The 19,047-nt window shown below is 42.6% G+C and overlaps 1 protein-coding gene across 13 annotated transcripts in view; it reads left to right on the top strand.

Annotated features, from left to right (window-relative positions):
* Positions 1-19,047, top strand: part of nbeaa (neurobeachin a) — an 812,689-nt gene that overhangs the window by 139,500 nt on the left and 654,142 nt on the right. For all 13 annotated transcript variants that reach the window (XM_078222243.1, XM_078222244.1, XM_078222247.1 and 10 more), the window contains exons 6-8: positions 428-554; positions 11,627-11,746; positions 12,646-12,792. In XM_078222243.1, coding sequence (XP_078078369.1) covers positions 428-554; positions 11,627-11,746; positions 12,646-12,792 — 394 coding nt within the window. The remainder of the gene's footprint in view (positions 1-427; positions 555-11,626; positions 11,747-12,645; positions 12,793-19,047) is intronic.

The raw sequence follows: 19,047 nt of genomic DNA on the forward strand, positions 1-19,047 counted from the left end.
TATGAAGAATGAGGCAGGCAGATTTTTTAAAAATCAAAGCAGAAAATCATGTAGACGCAGAGCAGCTTCACTAGCACCTGGAAAGAAAGAAGGCTAATATTTCTAATTGACTTCTATCATCAGATAAAAAGAGGAAAGCAGACCATTTCTACAGGACTGACAAATTAACTTTGAGGGAGTGGGGAAAGATGGAAATGATTTGATGTGTTAAGTTTTCTAATGTTTCTGTAACAATTTGTTATGGTGTTTCATTCCATTAACCCTAACTCTTTTCCCAAATGCAAAGATGAAATTGGGAAACCAGTGTGTGTAGAATGATTTTTCCTTACTATTTTCAAAATTAAGCAGTATTAATGTCATGTAGCAGTGTACCTAAAGAACCATGATTTATCTGCAACAAACCTGTAATTTTTTGTGTAATTTGCAGCTTTCGAACGAGCAAAGGAGTCGGCTATTCAGCACATTTTGTTGGAAACTGTTTGATTATAACATCATTGAAATCAAAAGGAAAAGGTTTCCAGCATTGTGTGAAGTATGATTTTCAACCGAGAAAGGTAAATACATGATACAACTAACATTAATAGACTGAAGAATACATCTTATGGAAGACCACATATGTTATTGTGTCAAAAAAATATATTTTGTTTTACACTGTCAAATGAGTAGATTGATTTTTAAAAAATATTTCATTGTCTTCTGTGAGATTTATATTGAAAGTTAAAACTTTTATGATGCAAGTTTTTGAATATAGTGCATAATTATTAAAAAGTCTAGGTTCAAATGTTATGCACTTCTGTAATGAGACTTTTGTGCTTCATATATTTCTAACACAAATTTGCCCTGGTGTATTCTATTGCTTGGTGTAATAGAATACAACAACAAGCTGACAGGGTGTCAGCTTTGGTTCAGTAGTCACATTCTTGCCTCTGAGTCAGAATGTTGTTGATTCAAATCCCAATCCAAGTGATTTGAACACAAAATCTGTGCTGACAGTTCAGGTTTATGCTGAAAGACTGCTGCACCATCAGAGGTGGGCATGATAGATCCAACTATACTATTAGAACCATAGGATCCCTATGGTGTAGAAAGAGGCCCTTTGGCCCACCGAGTCTATACTGATTCTCTGAAAGAGCATCTTATCCGGGCCCCACCCCCTTCCCTGTAATCCTATGCATTTACCATGGCTAATCCACCTAAGCATCTTTGGACACTAAGGGTCAATTTAGCATTATCAGTCTACCTAACCTGCACATCTGTGCCCATCTATTCCAAGATAAACAAGGGAGTTTTTCCTAATGTCTTAGCTAATATTCATTCCTCAATAACCATCACTAAATCAGATTAAATGGCAATTATCTCATTGTGATGGCATAGTGGTATTGTCATTGGTTAGTTATCAGAGTCCGAGAATAATGCTCTGGGGACCTGGTTCGGCAGGTGGTGGAATTTGAATTCAATATATTAAGAAATCTAGAATTGAAAGTCTAACAATGACCATGAAACCATTGTCAATTGTCATAAAAACCCACCTAGTTTACTAATGTCCTTTAGGACAAGAAACCTGCTGTCCTTACCTGGTCTGGCCTACATGTGATTCCAGATCCACAGCAATTTGGTTGACTTAAATGTCCTTTGAAATAGCCTAGCAAACCATTCCATTGTATCATTTCGTTAAAAAGGACGACCCGGCATCAACTTAGGCATGGAAACGACAAGGGCAAACTTAACCCAGTCGACCTTTTAGTGTTCTCCTTGGTAACATCTGTGGGCTTGTGTCAAAATTGGGTGAGCTGTCTCATATACTCGTCAAGCAACAGCCTCACATACATCAATATCCATCACCAAGAGTGACACAGTAGCACCACTACTGACCGAGCTGGTCAAGTTCTAAAGAACGTAGCTGCTAGATTAAAAGTCTGTGGCAGTTGGCGAGGGAACCAACAAGAAGGAAAATATACCTGACTTCATGCATAGGAATGACCATTGCATCGTCCTTGTGGAAACAAAGCCCTGTCTCACATTGAAGGTACCTTCCATCAAGTTGTGTGGTACTACTAAAGTGTTAAATGGGATGGATTTTGAACAGATCTTGCAACTCAAGACTGGGCAACCGTGATGGCCCATCAGCAGCAGCACAATTGTACTCAACCACAATCTGTAACCTCATGGCATGGCATATCCCCCATTCTACCATTATCACCAAGCAAGGGTATCAACCTTGGTTCCAAGAAAAGTGCAGCACCAAGCATACCTAACATTGGTGTGTCAACCTGATGAAGCTTCAAGCAGGACTACTTGCATGCTAAATAGCTTAAGCAGCAAGTGATTCCGCAATCAATGGATATGACCCAAGCTCTGCAGTCCTGCCACATTCAATTGTGAATGGTAGTGGACGATTAAACAATTCACTGGAGGAGGAGGCTCCACAAATATACCCATCGTCAGTGATGGCGGAGCACAGCACATTAAGGCAAAAAATAAGGCTGACGCATTTGCAACAATCTTCAGCCAGAAGTGCTAACTGGATGATCCAGTTTGGCCTTCTCCAGAAGTCCCTGCATCACAGATGCTAGTCTTCATCCAATTCAATTTACTCCATGTGATATCAAGGAATGACTGGGCATTGGGAGTGCAAAGGCTATGGACCCTGACAATATTCCACAATAGTACTGAAGACATGTCCCAGAACTTGAGCCCCTAACAAATCTGTTACAGTATAGCTACAACACTGGCAACTACCCTACAATGTAGAAAATTGCCCAGGTTATGTCCTGTACACAAGAAGCAATTACTGCCCTATTAATCTACACTTGATTAGTAGTGAAGTGATAGAAAGGATCATAACAATGCCAACAAGTGACATTTTGGTAGCAATAACCTGTTCACAGGCATTCAGTTTGATTTCTACCAGGACCACTCAGCTCTGACCTCATTACAGTCTTACTCAAATGTGGACAAAAGATCTGAACTCACGAGATGAGGTGAGTGTGACTGCCCTTGACATTAAGGCCTCATTTGACTGAGTGTGGCACCATGGAGCCCTAGCAGAACTGGAGTCAATGGGAATCGGGGAGAAGACGCTCTGTTGGTTGGAGTCATACCTAGCTCAAAGGATAGATGGTTGTGATTGTTGGAAGTCAGTCATCTCAGCTCCAGGACTTAGTGCAGGAGTTCCTCCGAGTAGTGTTCTAGGCCCAATCATCTTCAGCTGCTTCATCACTAATCTTCTTCCATCATAAGGTCAGATGTTCACATGTGATTGTACAATGTCTAGCACCATTCACAACTCATCAGATACTGAAGCAGTCTGTGTCCAAATGCAGAATAGACCTGGAAAATATCCAAGCCTGGGTTGACAAGTGCCAAGCAATATTCACGCCACACAAATACCAGGCAATGATCAGCTCCAATAAGAATGAATCTAACCATTGCCACTTCACATTCAATGGCCATGCTACTGCTGAATCCCCCTATCAACATCCGGGGAGGTTATCATGGATCAGAAACTGAATTGGACTAGGCATACAAATACTCTGGCTACAAGAGCAGGTCAAAGGCTAGGATTCCTGCAGCAAGTAACTCGCCTCCTGTCTCCTCAAAACCTATCACAATCTACAAATCACAAGTCAGAAACATGATGGAATCCTGTTCCTCGCTTGGATGAATGCAGCTCCAACAATACTTGAGAAGCTTGACACCATCTTGGACAAAGTGGCCTGCTTGATTGGCACCCCATGCATAAACATTCACTCCCTCCACCACTGATGCTTTGGAACAGCAGTATGTACCATCTACAAAATGTACTGCAGGAATTCACCAACGCTTCTTACACAGAACCTTCCAAACCCATGGCCACTATCATCTGAGTGGATAAGGGCAGCAGATACATCAGAACACCACCATCTGGAGGTTTCCTCAAAGTCACCCACCATCCTATCATTTCTTCACTGTCACGGTGTCCAAAATCCTGGAATTCCCTCCTTAACAATACAATGAGTGGATCTACACCGTATGGACTGCAGCGATTCGAGAAAACGAAAAAGAGTGGCTAAAGTAAACATTGGTCCTTTAGAAGATGAGGAGGGGGCTGTAATTACTGGAAATGAGAAAATGGCTGAGGCATTGAACAGGTATTTTGTGTCGGTCTTCACAGTGGAAGACACAAATAACATGCCAAAAATTGATGACAGGTAGGCTATGGCAGGTGAGGACCTAGAAACTATCATTATCATGAAAGAGGTAGTGTTGGGCAAGTTAATGGGGCAAAAGGTAGACAGGTCTCCTGGTCCTGATGGAATGCATCCCAGAGTACAAAAAGAGATGGTGGGAGAAATAGCAAATGCACTAGTGGTAATTTACCAAAATTCACTGGACTCTGGGGTGGTTCCTGCAGATTGGAAAACAGCAAATGTGATGCCACTGTTTAAAAAAGGAGGTAGACAAAAGGCAGGTAACAAAAGGCCGATTAGCTTAACTTCTGTGGTAGGGAAAATGCTTGAATCTATCATCAAGGAAGAAATAGCGAGACATCTGGATATAAATTGTCCCATTGGTAAGACGCAACATGAAGGGAAGGCCATGTTTGACTAATTTGGTGGAATTCTTTAAGAATATTATATGTGCAGTGGACAATGGGGAACCTGTGGATGTGGTGTATCTGGATTTCCAGAAGGCATTTGACAAGGTGCCGCACCAAAGCCTGCTACATAAGATAAAGGTGCATGGTGTTACGGGTAATGTATTAGCATGGATAGAGGATTGGTTAACTAACAGAAAGCAAAGAGTGGGTATTTTTCTGGGGTTGGCGATCAGTGACTAATGGTGGGCCTCAGGGATCAGTGTTGGGACTGCAATTGTTTACGATTTACATAGATGATTTGGAGTTGGGGACCAAGTGTAGTGCGTCAAAATTCGCAGATGACACTAAGATGAGTGGCAGAGCAAAGTGTGCAGAGGATGCTGAAAGTCTGCAAAGGGATATAGATAGTCTAAGTGAGTGGGCAAGGGTCTGGCAGATGGGGTACAATGTTGGTAAATGTGAGGTCATCCATTTTGGTAGAACAACAGCAAAATGGACTATTATTTAAATGGTAAAAAATTGCAGCATGCTGATGTGCAGAGGGACCTGGATGTCCTTGTGCAAGAATCACAAGGAGTTGGTTTGCAGGTGCAGCAGATAATTAAGAAGGCAAATGGAATTTTGTCCTTCATTGCTAGAGGAATGGAGTTTAAAAACAGCGAGGTTATGTTGCAACTGTATAAGGTACTGTTGAGGCCACACCTGGAGTATTGTGTACAGTTTTGGTCTCCTTACTTGAGAAAGGATATACTCGCATTGGAGGGGGTGCAGAAGAGATTCACTAGGTTGATTCCGGAGTTGAGAGGGTTGGCTTATGAGGAGACACTGAGAAGACTGGGGCTATACTCATTGGAATTCAGAAGAATGAAGGGAGATCTTATAGAAACATAAGATTATGAAGGGAATAGATAAGAAAGAAGCAGGGTAGTTGTTTCCACTGGTGAAACTAGAACTAGGGGCATAGCCTCAAAATAAGGGGAAGCAGATTCAGGACTGAGTTGAGGAGGAACCTCTTCACACAAAGGGTTGTGAATCTGTGGAATTCCCTACCCAATGAAGCAGTTGAGTCATTGAATGCTTTTAAGGCAAGGATAGATACATTTTTGAACAGTAAAGGAATTAAGGGTTATGGTGAATGGGCGGGTAAGTGCAGCTGAGTCTATGAGAAGATCAGCCATGATCTTATTGAATGGCGGAGCAGGCTCAAGGGGCCAGATGGCCTACTCCTGCTCCTAGTTCTTATGTTCTTATGAGAAGGCTGCTAACCACCACCTCTGGAGTGCAATTGGGGATGGACAAGAAATGCTGGCCTAGCCAGCCAAGTCCACACCCTATAAAAAAAAACTTAGCTGCCATGTTTTCTGCATTATTAAAGTATTTCATTATTTGTAAAACCAAATGCCAGGAGAGAGACTATGTGAGTACAATTTATGTGCTATTGAAACAACTGAGTTCAAGCTAGTGTGTGATCAAATAGAGTAAGTATTCAAAGCTGAATACCCACAGTCTGGTTCTCCTTAACAGCATATGAAGTAACGTAAAAGAACAAGCAAAATTCTGCTTACAATAAGATAAGCAAAATACTGCAGATGCTGGAATCTGAAATAATAATAGAGCATGCGAGAAAACCCAATCAGGTCTGCCAACACACCCGTCAGGAGAGAAACAGTTGATGTTTCGAGTCAAAGAACAAAGAACAAAGAACAATACAGCACAGGAACAGGCCCTTCGGCCCTCCAAGCCCGCGCCGCTCCCCGGTCCAGGATTGAATCCTGAATCCAGGATCCCCGCCCAATTTTCCAGCCTATCTACATACCAATATCCTATCCACCGAGCTGTCCCCCACAGCTACGATGCTTTGTTCATTACAACCTATTAACTCACCCCCACCCCCCCATTCCAGACCATGTGATCTCCAGGGAGAGGCGAAAACCCAGAGTGAAAAACCCCAGGGCCAATATGGGGAAAAAAAAATCTGGGAAATTCCTCTCCGACCCCCTGAGGCGATCGAAACGAGTCCAGGAGATCACAATGGCCCTGATCGGAAAATGCTTCCCAACCCTAGTCATTTCCACTTCCACGAGAAACAAGGAACAATTAGCCCGCGCCGCTCCCTGGTCCAAACTAGACCACTCTTTTGTATCCCTCCATTCCCACTCCGTTCATATAGCTGTCTAGATAAGTCTTAAACGTTCCCAGTGTGTCCGCCTCCACCACCTTGCCCGGCAACACATTCCAGGCCCCCACGACCCTCTGTGTGAAATATGTCCTTCTGATATCTGTGTTAAACCTCCCCCCCTTCACCTTGAACCTATGACCCCTCGTGAACGTCACCACCGACCCGGGGAAAAGCTTCCCACCGTTCACCCTATCTATGCCTTTCATAATTTTATACACCTCTATTAAGTCTCCCCTCATCCTCCGTCTTTCCAAGGAGAACAACCCCAGTTTCCCCAATCTCTCCTCATAACCAAGCCCCTCCATACCAGGCAACATCCTGGTAAACCTCCTCTGTACTCTCTCCAAAGCCTCCACGTCCTTCTGGTAGTGTGGCGACCAGAACTGGACGCAGTATTCCAAATGCGGCCGAACCAACGTTCTATACATCTGCAACATCAGACCCCAACTTTTATACTCTATGCCCCGTCCTATAAAGGCAAGCATGCCATATGCCTTCTTCACCACCTTCTCCACCTGTGACGTCACCTTCAAAGATCTGTGGACTTGCACACCCAGGTCCCTCTGCGTCTCTACACCCTTTATGGTTCTTCCATTTATCGTGTAGCTCCTCCTTACATTATTCCCACCAAAATGCATCACTTCGCATTTATCAGGATTGAACTCCATCTGCCATTTCCTTGCCCAACTTTCCAGCCTATCTATATCCTTCTGTAGCCTCTGACAATGTTCCTCACTATCTGCAAGTCCTGCCAGTTTTGTGTCGTCCGCAAACTTACTGATCACCCCAGTTACTCCTTCTTCCAGATCATTTATATAAATCACAAACAGCAGAGGTCCCAATACAGAGCCCTGCGGTACACCACTAGTCACAGGCCTCCAGCCGGAAAAAGACCCTTCCACTACCACCCTCTGTCTTCTATGACCAAGCCAGTTCTCCACCCATCTAGCCACCTCCCCCTTTATCCCATGGGATCCAACCTTTTTCACCAGCCTACCATGAGGGACTTTGTCAAACGCTTTACTAAAGTCCATATAGACAACATCCACGGCCCTTCCTTCGTCAACCATTTTGGTCACTTCTTCAAAAAACACCACCAGGTTAGTGAGGCATGACCTCCCTCTCACAAAACCATGTTGACTATCGTTAATGAGTTTATTCCTTTCTAAATGCGCATACATCCTATCTTTAAGAATCTTCTCCAACAACTTCCCCACCACGGACGTCAAGCTCACCGGCCTATAATTACCCGGGTTATCCTTCCTACCCTTCTTAAATAACGGGACCACATTGGCTATCCTCCAATCCTCTGGGACCTCACCTGTGTCCAGTGACGAGACAAAGATTTGCGTCAGAGGCCCAGCGATTTCACCTCTCGTCTCCCTGAGCAGCCTTGGATAGATTCCATCAGGCCCTGGGGATTTGTCAGTCTTTATATTCTCTAACAAGCCTAACACTTCCTCCTTTGTAATGGAGATTTTCTCCAACGGTTCAACACTCCCCTCCGAGACACTCCCAGTCAACACATCCCTCTCCTTTGTGAATACCGACGCAAAGTATTCATTTAGGATCTCCCCTACCTCTTTGGGCTCCAAGCATAAGTCCCCACTTTTGTCCCTGAGAGGTCCGATTTTTTCCCTAACAACCCTTTTGTTCCTAACGTATGAATAAAATGCCTTGGGATTCTCCTTAATCCTGTCTGCCAAGAACATTTCGTGACCCCTTTTTGCTCTTCTAATTCCCCGTTTGAGTATTTTCCTACTTTCATTGTACTCCTCCAGAGCTCCCTCCGTTTTTAGCTGATTGGACCTAACATACGCCTCTCTTTTCCTTTTGACCAGTCCCTCAATTTCCCTGGTTATCCACGGTTCCCTAATCCTACCCTTCCTATCCTTCTTTTTTACAGGCACATGCTTGTCCTGTAGCCCTAACAACCGTTCCTTAAAAGACTGCCACATACCAGATGTGGATTTACCCTCAAACAGCCTCTCCCAATCAAGAGCTGCCAATTTCTGCCTTATCCCAATAAAGTTAGCCTTCCCCCAATCCAACACCTTACCCTTGGGACACCACTCATCCTTTTCCATCACTATCCTAAAGCTAACAGAATTGTGGTCACTATTTGCCACATGTTCCCCAACCAAAACCTTGAAGAGCTGACCGGGCTCATTCCCCAGTACCAGGTCCAGTATAGCCCCCTCTCTAGTTGGGCTGTCCACATATTGTTCCAACGAACCCTCCTGTACACATTTTACAAATTCCTCCCCATCCAGAGTCCCTGCCCTCAGCGATTTCCAGTCTATACCAGGGAAATTGAAGTCTCCCACTACAACAACCCTATATTTCCTGCACCTATCCAGTATCTCCTGACATATCCATTCTTCCACTTCCCTTGGGCTGTTGGGGGGCCTGTAGTACACCCCCAACATAGTGACTGCGCCTTTCCTGTTTCTAAGCTCCACCCAGAGTGACTCGCTACACGACTCCTCCGAATTGTCCTCCCTCTGCACCGCTGTAATATGCTCTCCAACCAATACCGCTACTCCCCCACCTCTTTTGGCCCCTCCTCTGTCTCGCCTAAAACACTTGTACCCTGGAATATTCAGCTGCCAGTCCTGTCCCTCTTTCAACCAAGTCTCTGTCACCGCAACCACATCCAAATTCCTCGTGCGCATTAAGGCCCCAAGTTCGTCTGTTTTACCTGCTACGCTCCTTGCATTGAAGTATAAGCACTCCAGACCCCCAGGCTCAGTGAGGTCGTCCTCCCCCAGAGTGCTCTTCTTCTTTGCCAGCCTTGTCCCAGCCCCAAGCTCGTCCCCAGCCACCACACTTATAGACCTAATAGTTTGATCCCCACCCCCCTGCCATACTAGTTTAAACCCCCCCGAACTGCACTAGCAAAGCTCCCAGCCAGGATATTTGTGCCCTTCCAACTTAGTTGTGACCCCTCCCTCTTGTACAGGTGCCATCCTCTCCTGAAAACCTCCCATTGGTCTATGAAAATAAAGCCCTCCCTCCTGGACCAGTCCTTTAGCCAGGCATTCATTTGAACCAACTCCCTATTCTTAGCCTCACTGGCACGAGGCATTGGGAGCAGCCCAGAGATGGCCACCCTCGTGACCCTACTTTTTAACCTATTTCCCAACTCCCTGAATTGCTCTCTTAGGACCCCCCTACTCTTCCTATCTACGTCATTTCCACCAATGTGTATAATGACATCCGTTTTTTATCTTCCCCTTTTAATATGCCTCCTATCCACTCGGAGACATCCGTGACCCCAGCACCAGGTAGGCAGACTACCATCCTGGAGTCCCGTTCGCCCCCACAGAATCGCCTGTCTGTGCCTCTAACTGACGCATCTCCCATCACTATCGCTCTCCTAACCCCTCTCTTCCCTTTCCGGGCCACAGAGCCTGACTGTGTGCCAGTGACCTGGTCACTGTGTCTTACCCCTGGAGAGGCACACTCCTCCACACTATCTAAAACAATGTACCTGTTTTGGAGTGGGACAACCACAGGTGACCCCTCTTCTAACTGTCCACTCCCCTCCCCTCTCACACCTGTCACCAAGCCCTTCCTATTTTGAGACACCTCTGGAGTCCTCCCTTGTACTTTACCCTTCTGCCCTTTACTCCTTCTATCTGTGACCCACGTGTCATTCTCCCGATGCCCCGGTGTAACTAGTTGCCTATAACTGCTGTCAATTTTTCTCCCATTTTCCCTGACTAGGCTAAGGTCAGCGATCTGCAGCTCCAGTTCCCTAACACGGTCCCTTAAGAGCTGCAGTTCCACGCACCTGGCACATATGTGAACCTCTGGGAAGCTAGGTGTTTGCAGGAACTCCCACATCCCACATCGGAAGCACTGAACTGGCCAATCACTCATACCTGCCATTATCCTTTACAGGGTTGGGTAAAAAATAACTAGCCTCGCCCTTTCAGCCCAAGCCCTGTGAGCCAAAGCCCTTATAGTGCACACTCTGCTACCCACTCACTACACTGCCCGCTCCCGACGCTGCCCGCTGTATAGTGCAGACGGCTTTTTATGCTCCCGGCGAACCCCCCAGGTAACTGCCTTTTATACTAAGACTCAACCTCCCAGAATCCCCTTCAGCTGACCTCACTTCCTCAATTCAAAACCCTGAAAAAAGCCCGCGAAATATACTAGGAATACCCTTAAATGAATAAATGAATAATTAAATCACTTCTTAGCTTACTCTCAGCACTCCTGCTAAGACTCTCTCCCCCATCTCACTCCAGTTAAACAAAGAGTCATAGACCATTTGACAGAACTAAAAGGAAGAAGAACGCTAGAACAAAGGAAACTGTAAAAAAATTAGCAACTTTAGGACAAAGGGCCTGGTGGGAGGGGAGGAAGGAGGTGTTTTGCTTTGACTTCAATGTATGGAATATTTTTTTAAAAAGGCGAGGGGGTTTAAGTTGGAGGAGAAAGGTCAAAATCTAAAGTTGTCAAACTCAACGTTGAGTCCAGAGGGCTGCAACATGCCCAAGTGGAAGATGAGATGCTACTTCTCCAGGCTTCACTGGACTATAAGATATCGGAGCAGAATTAGGCCATTCGGCCCATCGAGTCTGCTCCACCATTCAATCATGGCTGATATTTTTCTCATTCCCATTCTCCTGCCTTTTCTCCATAACCCCTGATCCCCTTATTAATCAAGAACTGAATCATTGCAGCAGGCCAAGGATGGACTCTGCTTATGTTTTCTATTGAAAAAAATCAATGTTTATTTACAACTGACTGCTTTATTTGATGCACATTAAAATGAATAGACTGTATGTTTGGATCATGCAGATGTCAGATATCATTAATATTGATGATAAAAGTATATTTTGTATATTTTTCAGTGGTATATGATCAGCATTGTGCATATCTACAATCGCTGGAGAAATAGTGAAATTCGTTGTTATGTCAATGGTCAGCTGGTTTCTTATGGAGATATGGCTTGGCATGTCAACACTAATGATGTAAGTTCAATGTAGCTTAGTGGAAAAATACAATAAATGTGTTGAATAATTATGTATTTGAACAGGTGGTAATTAAAATGAGACACCAAAATGTATCAATCTACTTATATTTATCGCATTTCCGCTTGTTAGTGTTTCCAGAAGGAATTTTATAATACCAAATCGCTCAACTAACCTTTTTACTTTTTTTGACAAAGGAATGTAAAGTGAGCTTGTGTAATGCAGTTGTTTAAATGCTTTGATGCCTGAAGTATAGCTCAATGCACCAATGCTGTTGATTAAAGGGGGTCAAGAGTTTTGAATCAACTCTGAATGATGGTGCAGAGATGATTTACCAAAATTGCACCAAATATAGGGAACTTCAGTTCTGTGGAGTGATGAAGGAGATTGGAATTATTTTTATACCTATACCCAATCAAAGGGGTTTCAATAGCATAAGTAAAGAGAAAATATTTCCATTGGCAGGAAAGGTCAATAGTCAGAGGACCTAGATTTAAGGTAACTGGCAAAGTAATGAGAGGGAGATGAAGATTATTTTTACGTTGAGTTATGATCTGTGATGCACCATCTGAATGAGTGGGAGAAACACTTACCAGCAACTTTTCAAAGGGAATTGGATACCTACTTAAAAAAAAGAAAGTTGCGGTGCTGAGAGTAAAGAACAGTGGAGAACATCAATTGGATAACTCTTTCAAAAAGAGTTAGCATAGGTCTTGATGGGCACAAAGGCCTCCACTTGTGCTGTAAATTCTCTGATTCTAAGCTGCAGTCTCTTAGTTCTGCAGGAAAATGTGTGTTTTCACTGATTTTCAATGTAATCTGATAAATTAAAGTTGCATTCATGGTTCAAAATGCATTATTAAGCATTTATCATTGTATTACTGGTTTTCTTTGTGTAGAGTTTTGACAAATGCTTCCTGGGCTCATCAGAAACTGCAGATGCAAATAGAGTATTCTGTGGCCAGCTTGGAGCTGTGTATGTGTTCACTGAAGCACTTAACCCAGCACAGATATTTGCAATACATCAGTTAGGACCTGGATACAAGGTATGTCTTTATGGTTGAGTGGAAGGCGAGTCTTTATTGTGTAATGATTATCTGTATATGCAAGATATTTACTGAAATTTGAACTTTGAATTTATGATTATGATGCTATAGGTACAAACTCATGTGTGAGGGTATTTGTCCTATCTTATAAATTTAGCATCCCTCCATCAGGGTTTTTAACTGTCATTTAAAGAGGTTTTTGCATTAACTACCTTAGTCAGAAGGCTCGTATACATTTGCTCTTTGCATGAAGACATTCTTCATTCAATCTGTCCTTATTTTTAAATCACCAGGATTAACCCAGACCTGTTGTTCTTTTCTTCTACTTTAATGTGGCGCTCTGGATTAACTATATCTGTGCCTTAGTATCTTGCATTCTTCTGTTAAGGTCCAGCAGAACATCTGTTTCCAATGATAAATAACTCCAGTTTCTCCATCCTTTCTGCACATCTTAATCTGTTGATATTAAGGAGTTTTTGCACTTGTCTGGAATTTTGTTATTTGCGCTGCATTAATGGCATGCACCATTATTTCATGTTAGAAGGAAATAATGCATAAGAGTTACCCCATTGTTTATGCTATGCCATAATTTATTGGAATGTTTGTACTACTTTGCTGATACTCTTACTGATGAAAAGTTCTTTTTTTTTTGACCACCATTGCAATCAATGATGATTACACATTTCCTGGATTTACATCTGTATTCTCATTGATTGAAAAATGTTGTAGGTGGCTTGGTATTGATGTAATTCATAACATTCACATGATCCTGAGAGGACAACAAAGGGGCTATTGAATGGCCTCATCTCTGTAGCATAAAATTTGTAGTAACAGTCTTAACAACACCAGGTTAAAGTCCAACAGGTTTATTTGGTAGCAAATACCATTAGCTTTCGGAGCGCTGCTCCTTAGTCAGATGGAGTGGAAATCTGCTCTATTTCCCTCCATCTGACGAAGGAGCAGCGCTCCGAAAGCTAATGGTATTTGCTACCATATAAACCTGTTGGACTTTAACCTTGTGTTGTTAAAACTCTTACTGTATTTACCCCAGTCCAACGCCGGCATCTCCACAGCATAAAATTTGTCAGACTTTTGGTCATCTTTTTCATTTTTGATAGTCTTGCCAGGTTTGTCTTCTATGAATGATTTAAGACCCCCACTCCTCTGAGATCAGGTGAAAGGATTGTAGTAGCCTACCAACTGAGCTTTCCACTGTTCTTAACTATTGTGCGAGACTTAGAAGAGGGCAAAGGAAGGATGTGCCATGGAAATTGCTTCCACAAAATTGTGACAATGTAATCACACTCTCCCTTCTCTGTATTTTATTTATTTCTCCATACTGTTTTCAGTAAAACTTTTTTTGTCCTTGACCTTTTTAATTTCCTATTCATACACTGAATTTAATTATACTTATTGGCCACTGCTTTTAGGTTGCCTACTTAATCTGCCTCATTACAGCATGATAGAACCTAATTGTGGATAATTTATATTAATGATTTGGATGAGAATATAGGAGGCATGGTTAGTAAGTTTGCAGATGACACTAAGATTGGTGGCATGAAGAAAGTTATCTCCAATTGCAACGGGATCTTGATCAATTGGGCCAGTAGGCTGACGAATGGCAGATGGCGTTTAATTTAGACAAATGCGAGGTAATGCATTTTGGTAGATTGAACCAGGGCAGGACTTAGTTAATGGTAGGGCATTGGGGAGAGTTACAGAACAAAGAGATCTAGGAGTATATGTTTATAGCTCCTTGAAAGTGGAGTCACAGGTGGACAGTGGTGAAGAAGGCATTCAGCATGCTTGGTTTCATCGGTCAGAACATTGAATACAGGAGTTGGGACGTCTTGTTGAAGTTGTACAAGACATTGGTAAGGCCACACTTGGAATACTGTGTGCAATTCTGGTCACCCTATTACAGAAAAGGATATTATTAAACTAGAAAGAGTGCAGAAAAGATTTACTAGTATGCTACCGGGACTTGATGGATTGAGTTATAAGGAGAGGCTGGATAGACTGGGACTTTTTTCTCTGGAGCGTAGGAGGCTGAGGGACGATCTTATAGAGATCTATAAAACAACAAGGGGCACAGATCAGCTAGATAGTCTATCTTTTCCCAAAGGTAGGGGAGTCTAAAACTAGAGGGCATAGGTTTAAGGGAGGGGAGAGATACAAAAGTGTCCAGAGGGGCAATTTATTTCCACAGAAGGTAGCGAGTGTCTGGAACAAGCTGCCAGAGGTAGTGGTAGAGGTGGGTACAATTTTATCTTAAAAAGCATTTAGATAGTTACATGGGTACAATGGGTATAGAGGGATATGGACCAAAAGCAGGCAATTGGGATTAGCTTAGGGGTTTAAAGAAAAGGGCAGCATGGATAAGTTGGGTGGAAGGGCTTGTTTCCATGCTGTAAACCTCGATGACTCTAATAGGGACATAGTGATGGAGAAAAAAAAAAGAGTCCTGAACACATTGCAAGGAATACCTTCTCAAGACTTGTCAGGAAAGCAAGCATTCAGAGCAGGAGCAGTTAAAGCAGCGAGTGTTCAGAGCAGGACCAATTAAAATGGCAGGAGTTCATAGTGGGACATGTCAAAACAACAAATCGGCTGTATCCAGTCTGAGTTCAGGGCCGAGGTGGGGAAGAAAAGAAAATCAAAGTGTGACGTCACTGGGAAACAGATAAGTAATTGTTTGGTAGTGTTTTACTTATTTATCTTCCAGAGCGAGTGTAAGCTATTAGTAATTGTAAGGTTTCACTAGTAGTAAACCTTACTAGTGGTGGTAAAGATTATTGGCAGTAGTTGTGCTTATTAATTAAGAAAGTAATCAACACAATGAAGATTTCAGGGCAGCTGATATGTTTTGACTGCAGAATGAGAGAGCTCCTGGACGCCAGTGTGATCCAGGGCAAACACGTCTGTAGTTAGTGTCTGTGGCTTGAGGGGCTTTGGCTCAAAGCCACTGAGCTGGAGACTGAACTGCAGACACTGCAATGCATCAGGGTGGGAGAAAGTTACCTAAACACTTGAGTCTTGGATTCTGGAGAAGTATGGGAGGGTTGGGAAACTGCCAATGTGACATCCCTATTCAAAAAAGGGGAGAGGGGCAAAATGCATGTAACTATAGGTCAATTAGCCTAACATCTGTTGTTGGAATCAATTAAGGAAGTAATAGCAGCACATTTGGAAAAGTATCTAATCAAGCAGAGTCAGCATGGCTTCATGAAAGTAAAAGTGCGTTTGACAAATTTCAGAGATTTGAGGAAATCTCAGCCAGAGTGGATAGAAGGGAACTAGTTGCTGTGTTTTATTTGGACTCCCAAATGGTGTTCAACAAGGTACCTCAAAGGTTAAGCCATCAGCTAAGAGCCCATGGTGTAGGAGGTAATATATTGGCATGGATAAAGGATTGGCTAATGAGCCGAAATGCAAGTGATAAGGGATTCTTATTCAGGTTGGTGACCTGTAACCAGTGAGGTCCCACAGGCATAAGTGCTATGATTGCAACTGTTTACAATTTATATTAATGACTTGGAGGAAGTGAATGTACTATATCCATATTTGCAGATGACAATTGGTGGAAAGACAAATTGCGAGAGGGATACAAACAGTTGAGATATTGATAGCTTAAGTAAATGGGCAAAAGTAGTACCAATCCTTCAGTACATTACAACCAATGCATCCACCATCTCTGTAGCTACTTATTTTAGGATCCAAGTATGTAAGCCATCAGGGCCATGGGAGTTAGCTGCCTTTAGCCCCATTAGTTTTTAGCTATTACTTCTCTCATGATGGAGATTGTGCTCGATTCCTTCCCAGTTTTAGTGTTAATAGGATGTTCGAAGTATCTTCCACCATAAAGACTGATACAAAATATCTGTTGAACTCCTCTGCCATTTCCTTGTTCCCCTGAATCATCTCCAGAGATTCATTTTCTAAGGGGCCTATGTTTATTTTGACCGCTCTTCCTTTTTATATATTTAAAGAAGTTCTTATTGTCAGTTTTTATATTCCTCATGTTAGGGACCAGATTAGAAACTCTGGTGTTTTATTAAGTTAGAATAGACTAACTATTTTTGATTTTGGCATTAGTGTGAGCAGGAAGTGTTTCATTCCAGGTATGATTCTATTGACCCACTAGGAAGTTTTTATTAAAACAAACTTTGTTTAACAATACAGTTTAACTATCAACAAAAGAATTAGAACAACTTATCAATTGAAATACATAAACATGACAAGGTATAATCCTTAACTGCTAGCTATTAGTTCTAATTTAAGCAATATTCCTCATACATAAACCCCTCTTTAGAATCAGTTTGTAAAACCCAATAGGCATATGCGAGTTGCCAGTCCTCAAGCCTTTTAACACCTCTGGATAGAGATAAGGAAAGACACCTGTCTTCTAACAGAGATAGCAGACTCCAGAGAAAGACCCGTTTGCAAACAGAACTTGATAGAAAACAACTTTTGCAGACATCTGGAGAGATGCTCATTTTCTAATAGCTCCTAGACTTCATTTTCCAGAGAGAATGAGAAAGAACTGCTGCTCCTTTTCAAGTTGAAACAGCAACAGCCTGCTTGACTCTCAGCCTAGCTCCACCCATTATGTCAACTTTCTTCTTGTCAATCAACCACCAGCTTTGAAACCTCAGGGGAAAACCCTAAAAAATCAAAATGCATTAACTCAGATGAAAACAAACACTTAACTAGGAGCAATTATTCTTCTGCACGCTTAACATGTGGGCTACCAGTTGCAGACAATTGGCACTGTAATCAGAGCTGAAGTTTAAAACATTCCCTTAAAAAACATGACACAAACATGCTTCTTAAAGACACAGTATTGTCACACTCACTTGTTTACTCAGTATTTTCTCTTTTTTAGTCTTCCTTTGCTGAATTCATCTTAATCTTCAGGGCTATCACAGATATTTGTCTCCTTATATGCTTATTCCATCAATTTAATACTCTGCTCACGGTAGCACAGTGGTTAGCACTGCTGCTTCACAGCTCCAGGGTCCCGGGTTCGATTCCCGGCTCGGGTCACTGTCTGTGTGGAGTTTGCACATTCTCCTCGTGTCTGCGTGGGTTTCCTCCGGGTGCTCCGGTTTCCTCCCACAGTCCAAAGATGTGCGGGTTAGGTTGATTGGCCAGGTTAAAAATTGCCCCTTAGAGTCCTGGGATGCGTAGGTTAGAGGGATTAGCGGGTAAATATGTGGGGGTAGGGCCTGGGTGGGATTGTGGTCGGTGCAGACTCGATGGGCCGAATGGCCTCCTTCTGCACTGTAGGGTTTCTATGATTCTATGATTCTATGATTCAACTTCTTTGGTTAGTCATGGTTGGTTCATCCCTATACTCTATCCTCCTTACTGAAGGATATTTTAGCCTTGAGTCACACCTTAATTACCTGCCACTGCTTCCTTATTGTCTTTCCTGCTAAACTTCCCACCCAGTCCACTTTAGACAACTCTATCCTCATTTCATTGCAACTCCCTTTATTCAAGTTGAACAGTTGTTTTTGACACTAAACTGAATATTTCTATAATTTTATGACCACTTCTTCCTAGGGGATTTTTTACTCGGGTCACTTATTAAATTACCCATTACCAGATCCAAGATAGCCTATTCCCTGGTTGTCTCCATGCGATATTGCTCTAGGAGCCTATCCCTAATGCACTATGAATTTTTCAAAGCTACCGTTTCTAACTTGATTAACCCCAATCAATAAGATTAAAGTCACCCATAATTATTGCTTTTTTTTGATACATGGTCCCATTATTTGTTGATTTATACCCTTTCCTACAATGTGGCTACTGTTTGGGGATTGAGACACTACCAATGTCTTCTTTCTTTGCTTTTTAACCTCCACCCAAATTGGCTTTTAATCATCTGAGCCTAGATGATCTCAGTTATCCTCGTTTCATTTGATTAACAGGGCTACTGCACCATCATTTTCTTCCCTCCTGTCTTTTCAAAAAGTCAGATATCCTGAATGTTTAGTTCCCAGTGTTGAACTTTTAACCATGTCGCCATAATGACGAGGTGATCATATCCATTTACCTCTATTTGTGCCATCAGTTCATCTACATTATTCCAAATGCTTCTTGTATGAAGCTCCAAAGCATTTTGTTTTGCATTTTTAGTAATCCGAGCTTTTCTTTGCCTATTGCCCTTTTTTACCCTGTCTACTGTTCTTTTATTACTGTCCTTGTTTCTCTTTCCCTTGCCACCACTGTCATTCTAGTTTAAACTCT

The sequence above is a fragment of the Mustelus asterias genome, chromosome 10, assembly GCF_964213995.1.
Source record: "Mustelus asterias chromosome 10, sMusAst1.hap1.1, whole genome shotgun sequence".
NCBI lineage: Eukaryota > Metazoa > Chordata > Chondrichthyes > Carcharhiniformes > Triakidae > Mustelus > Mustelus asterias.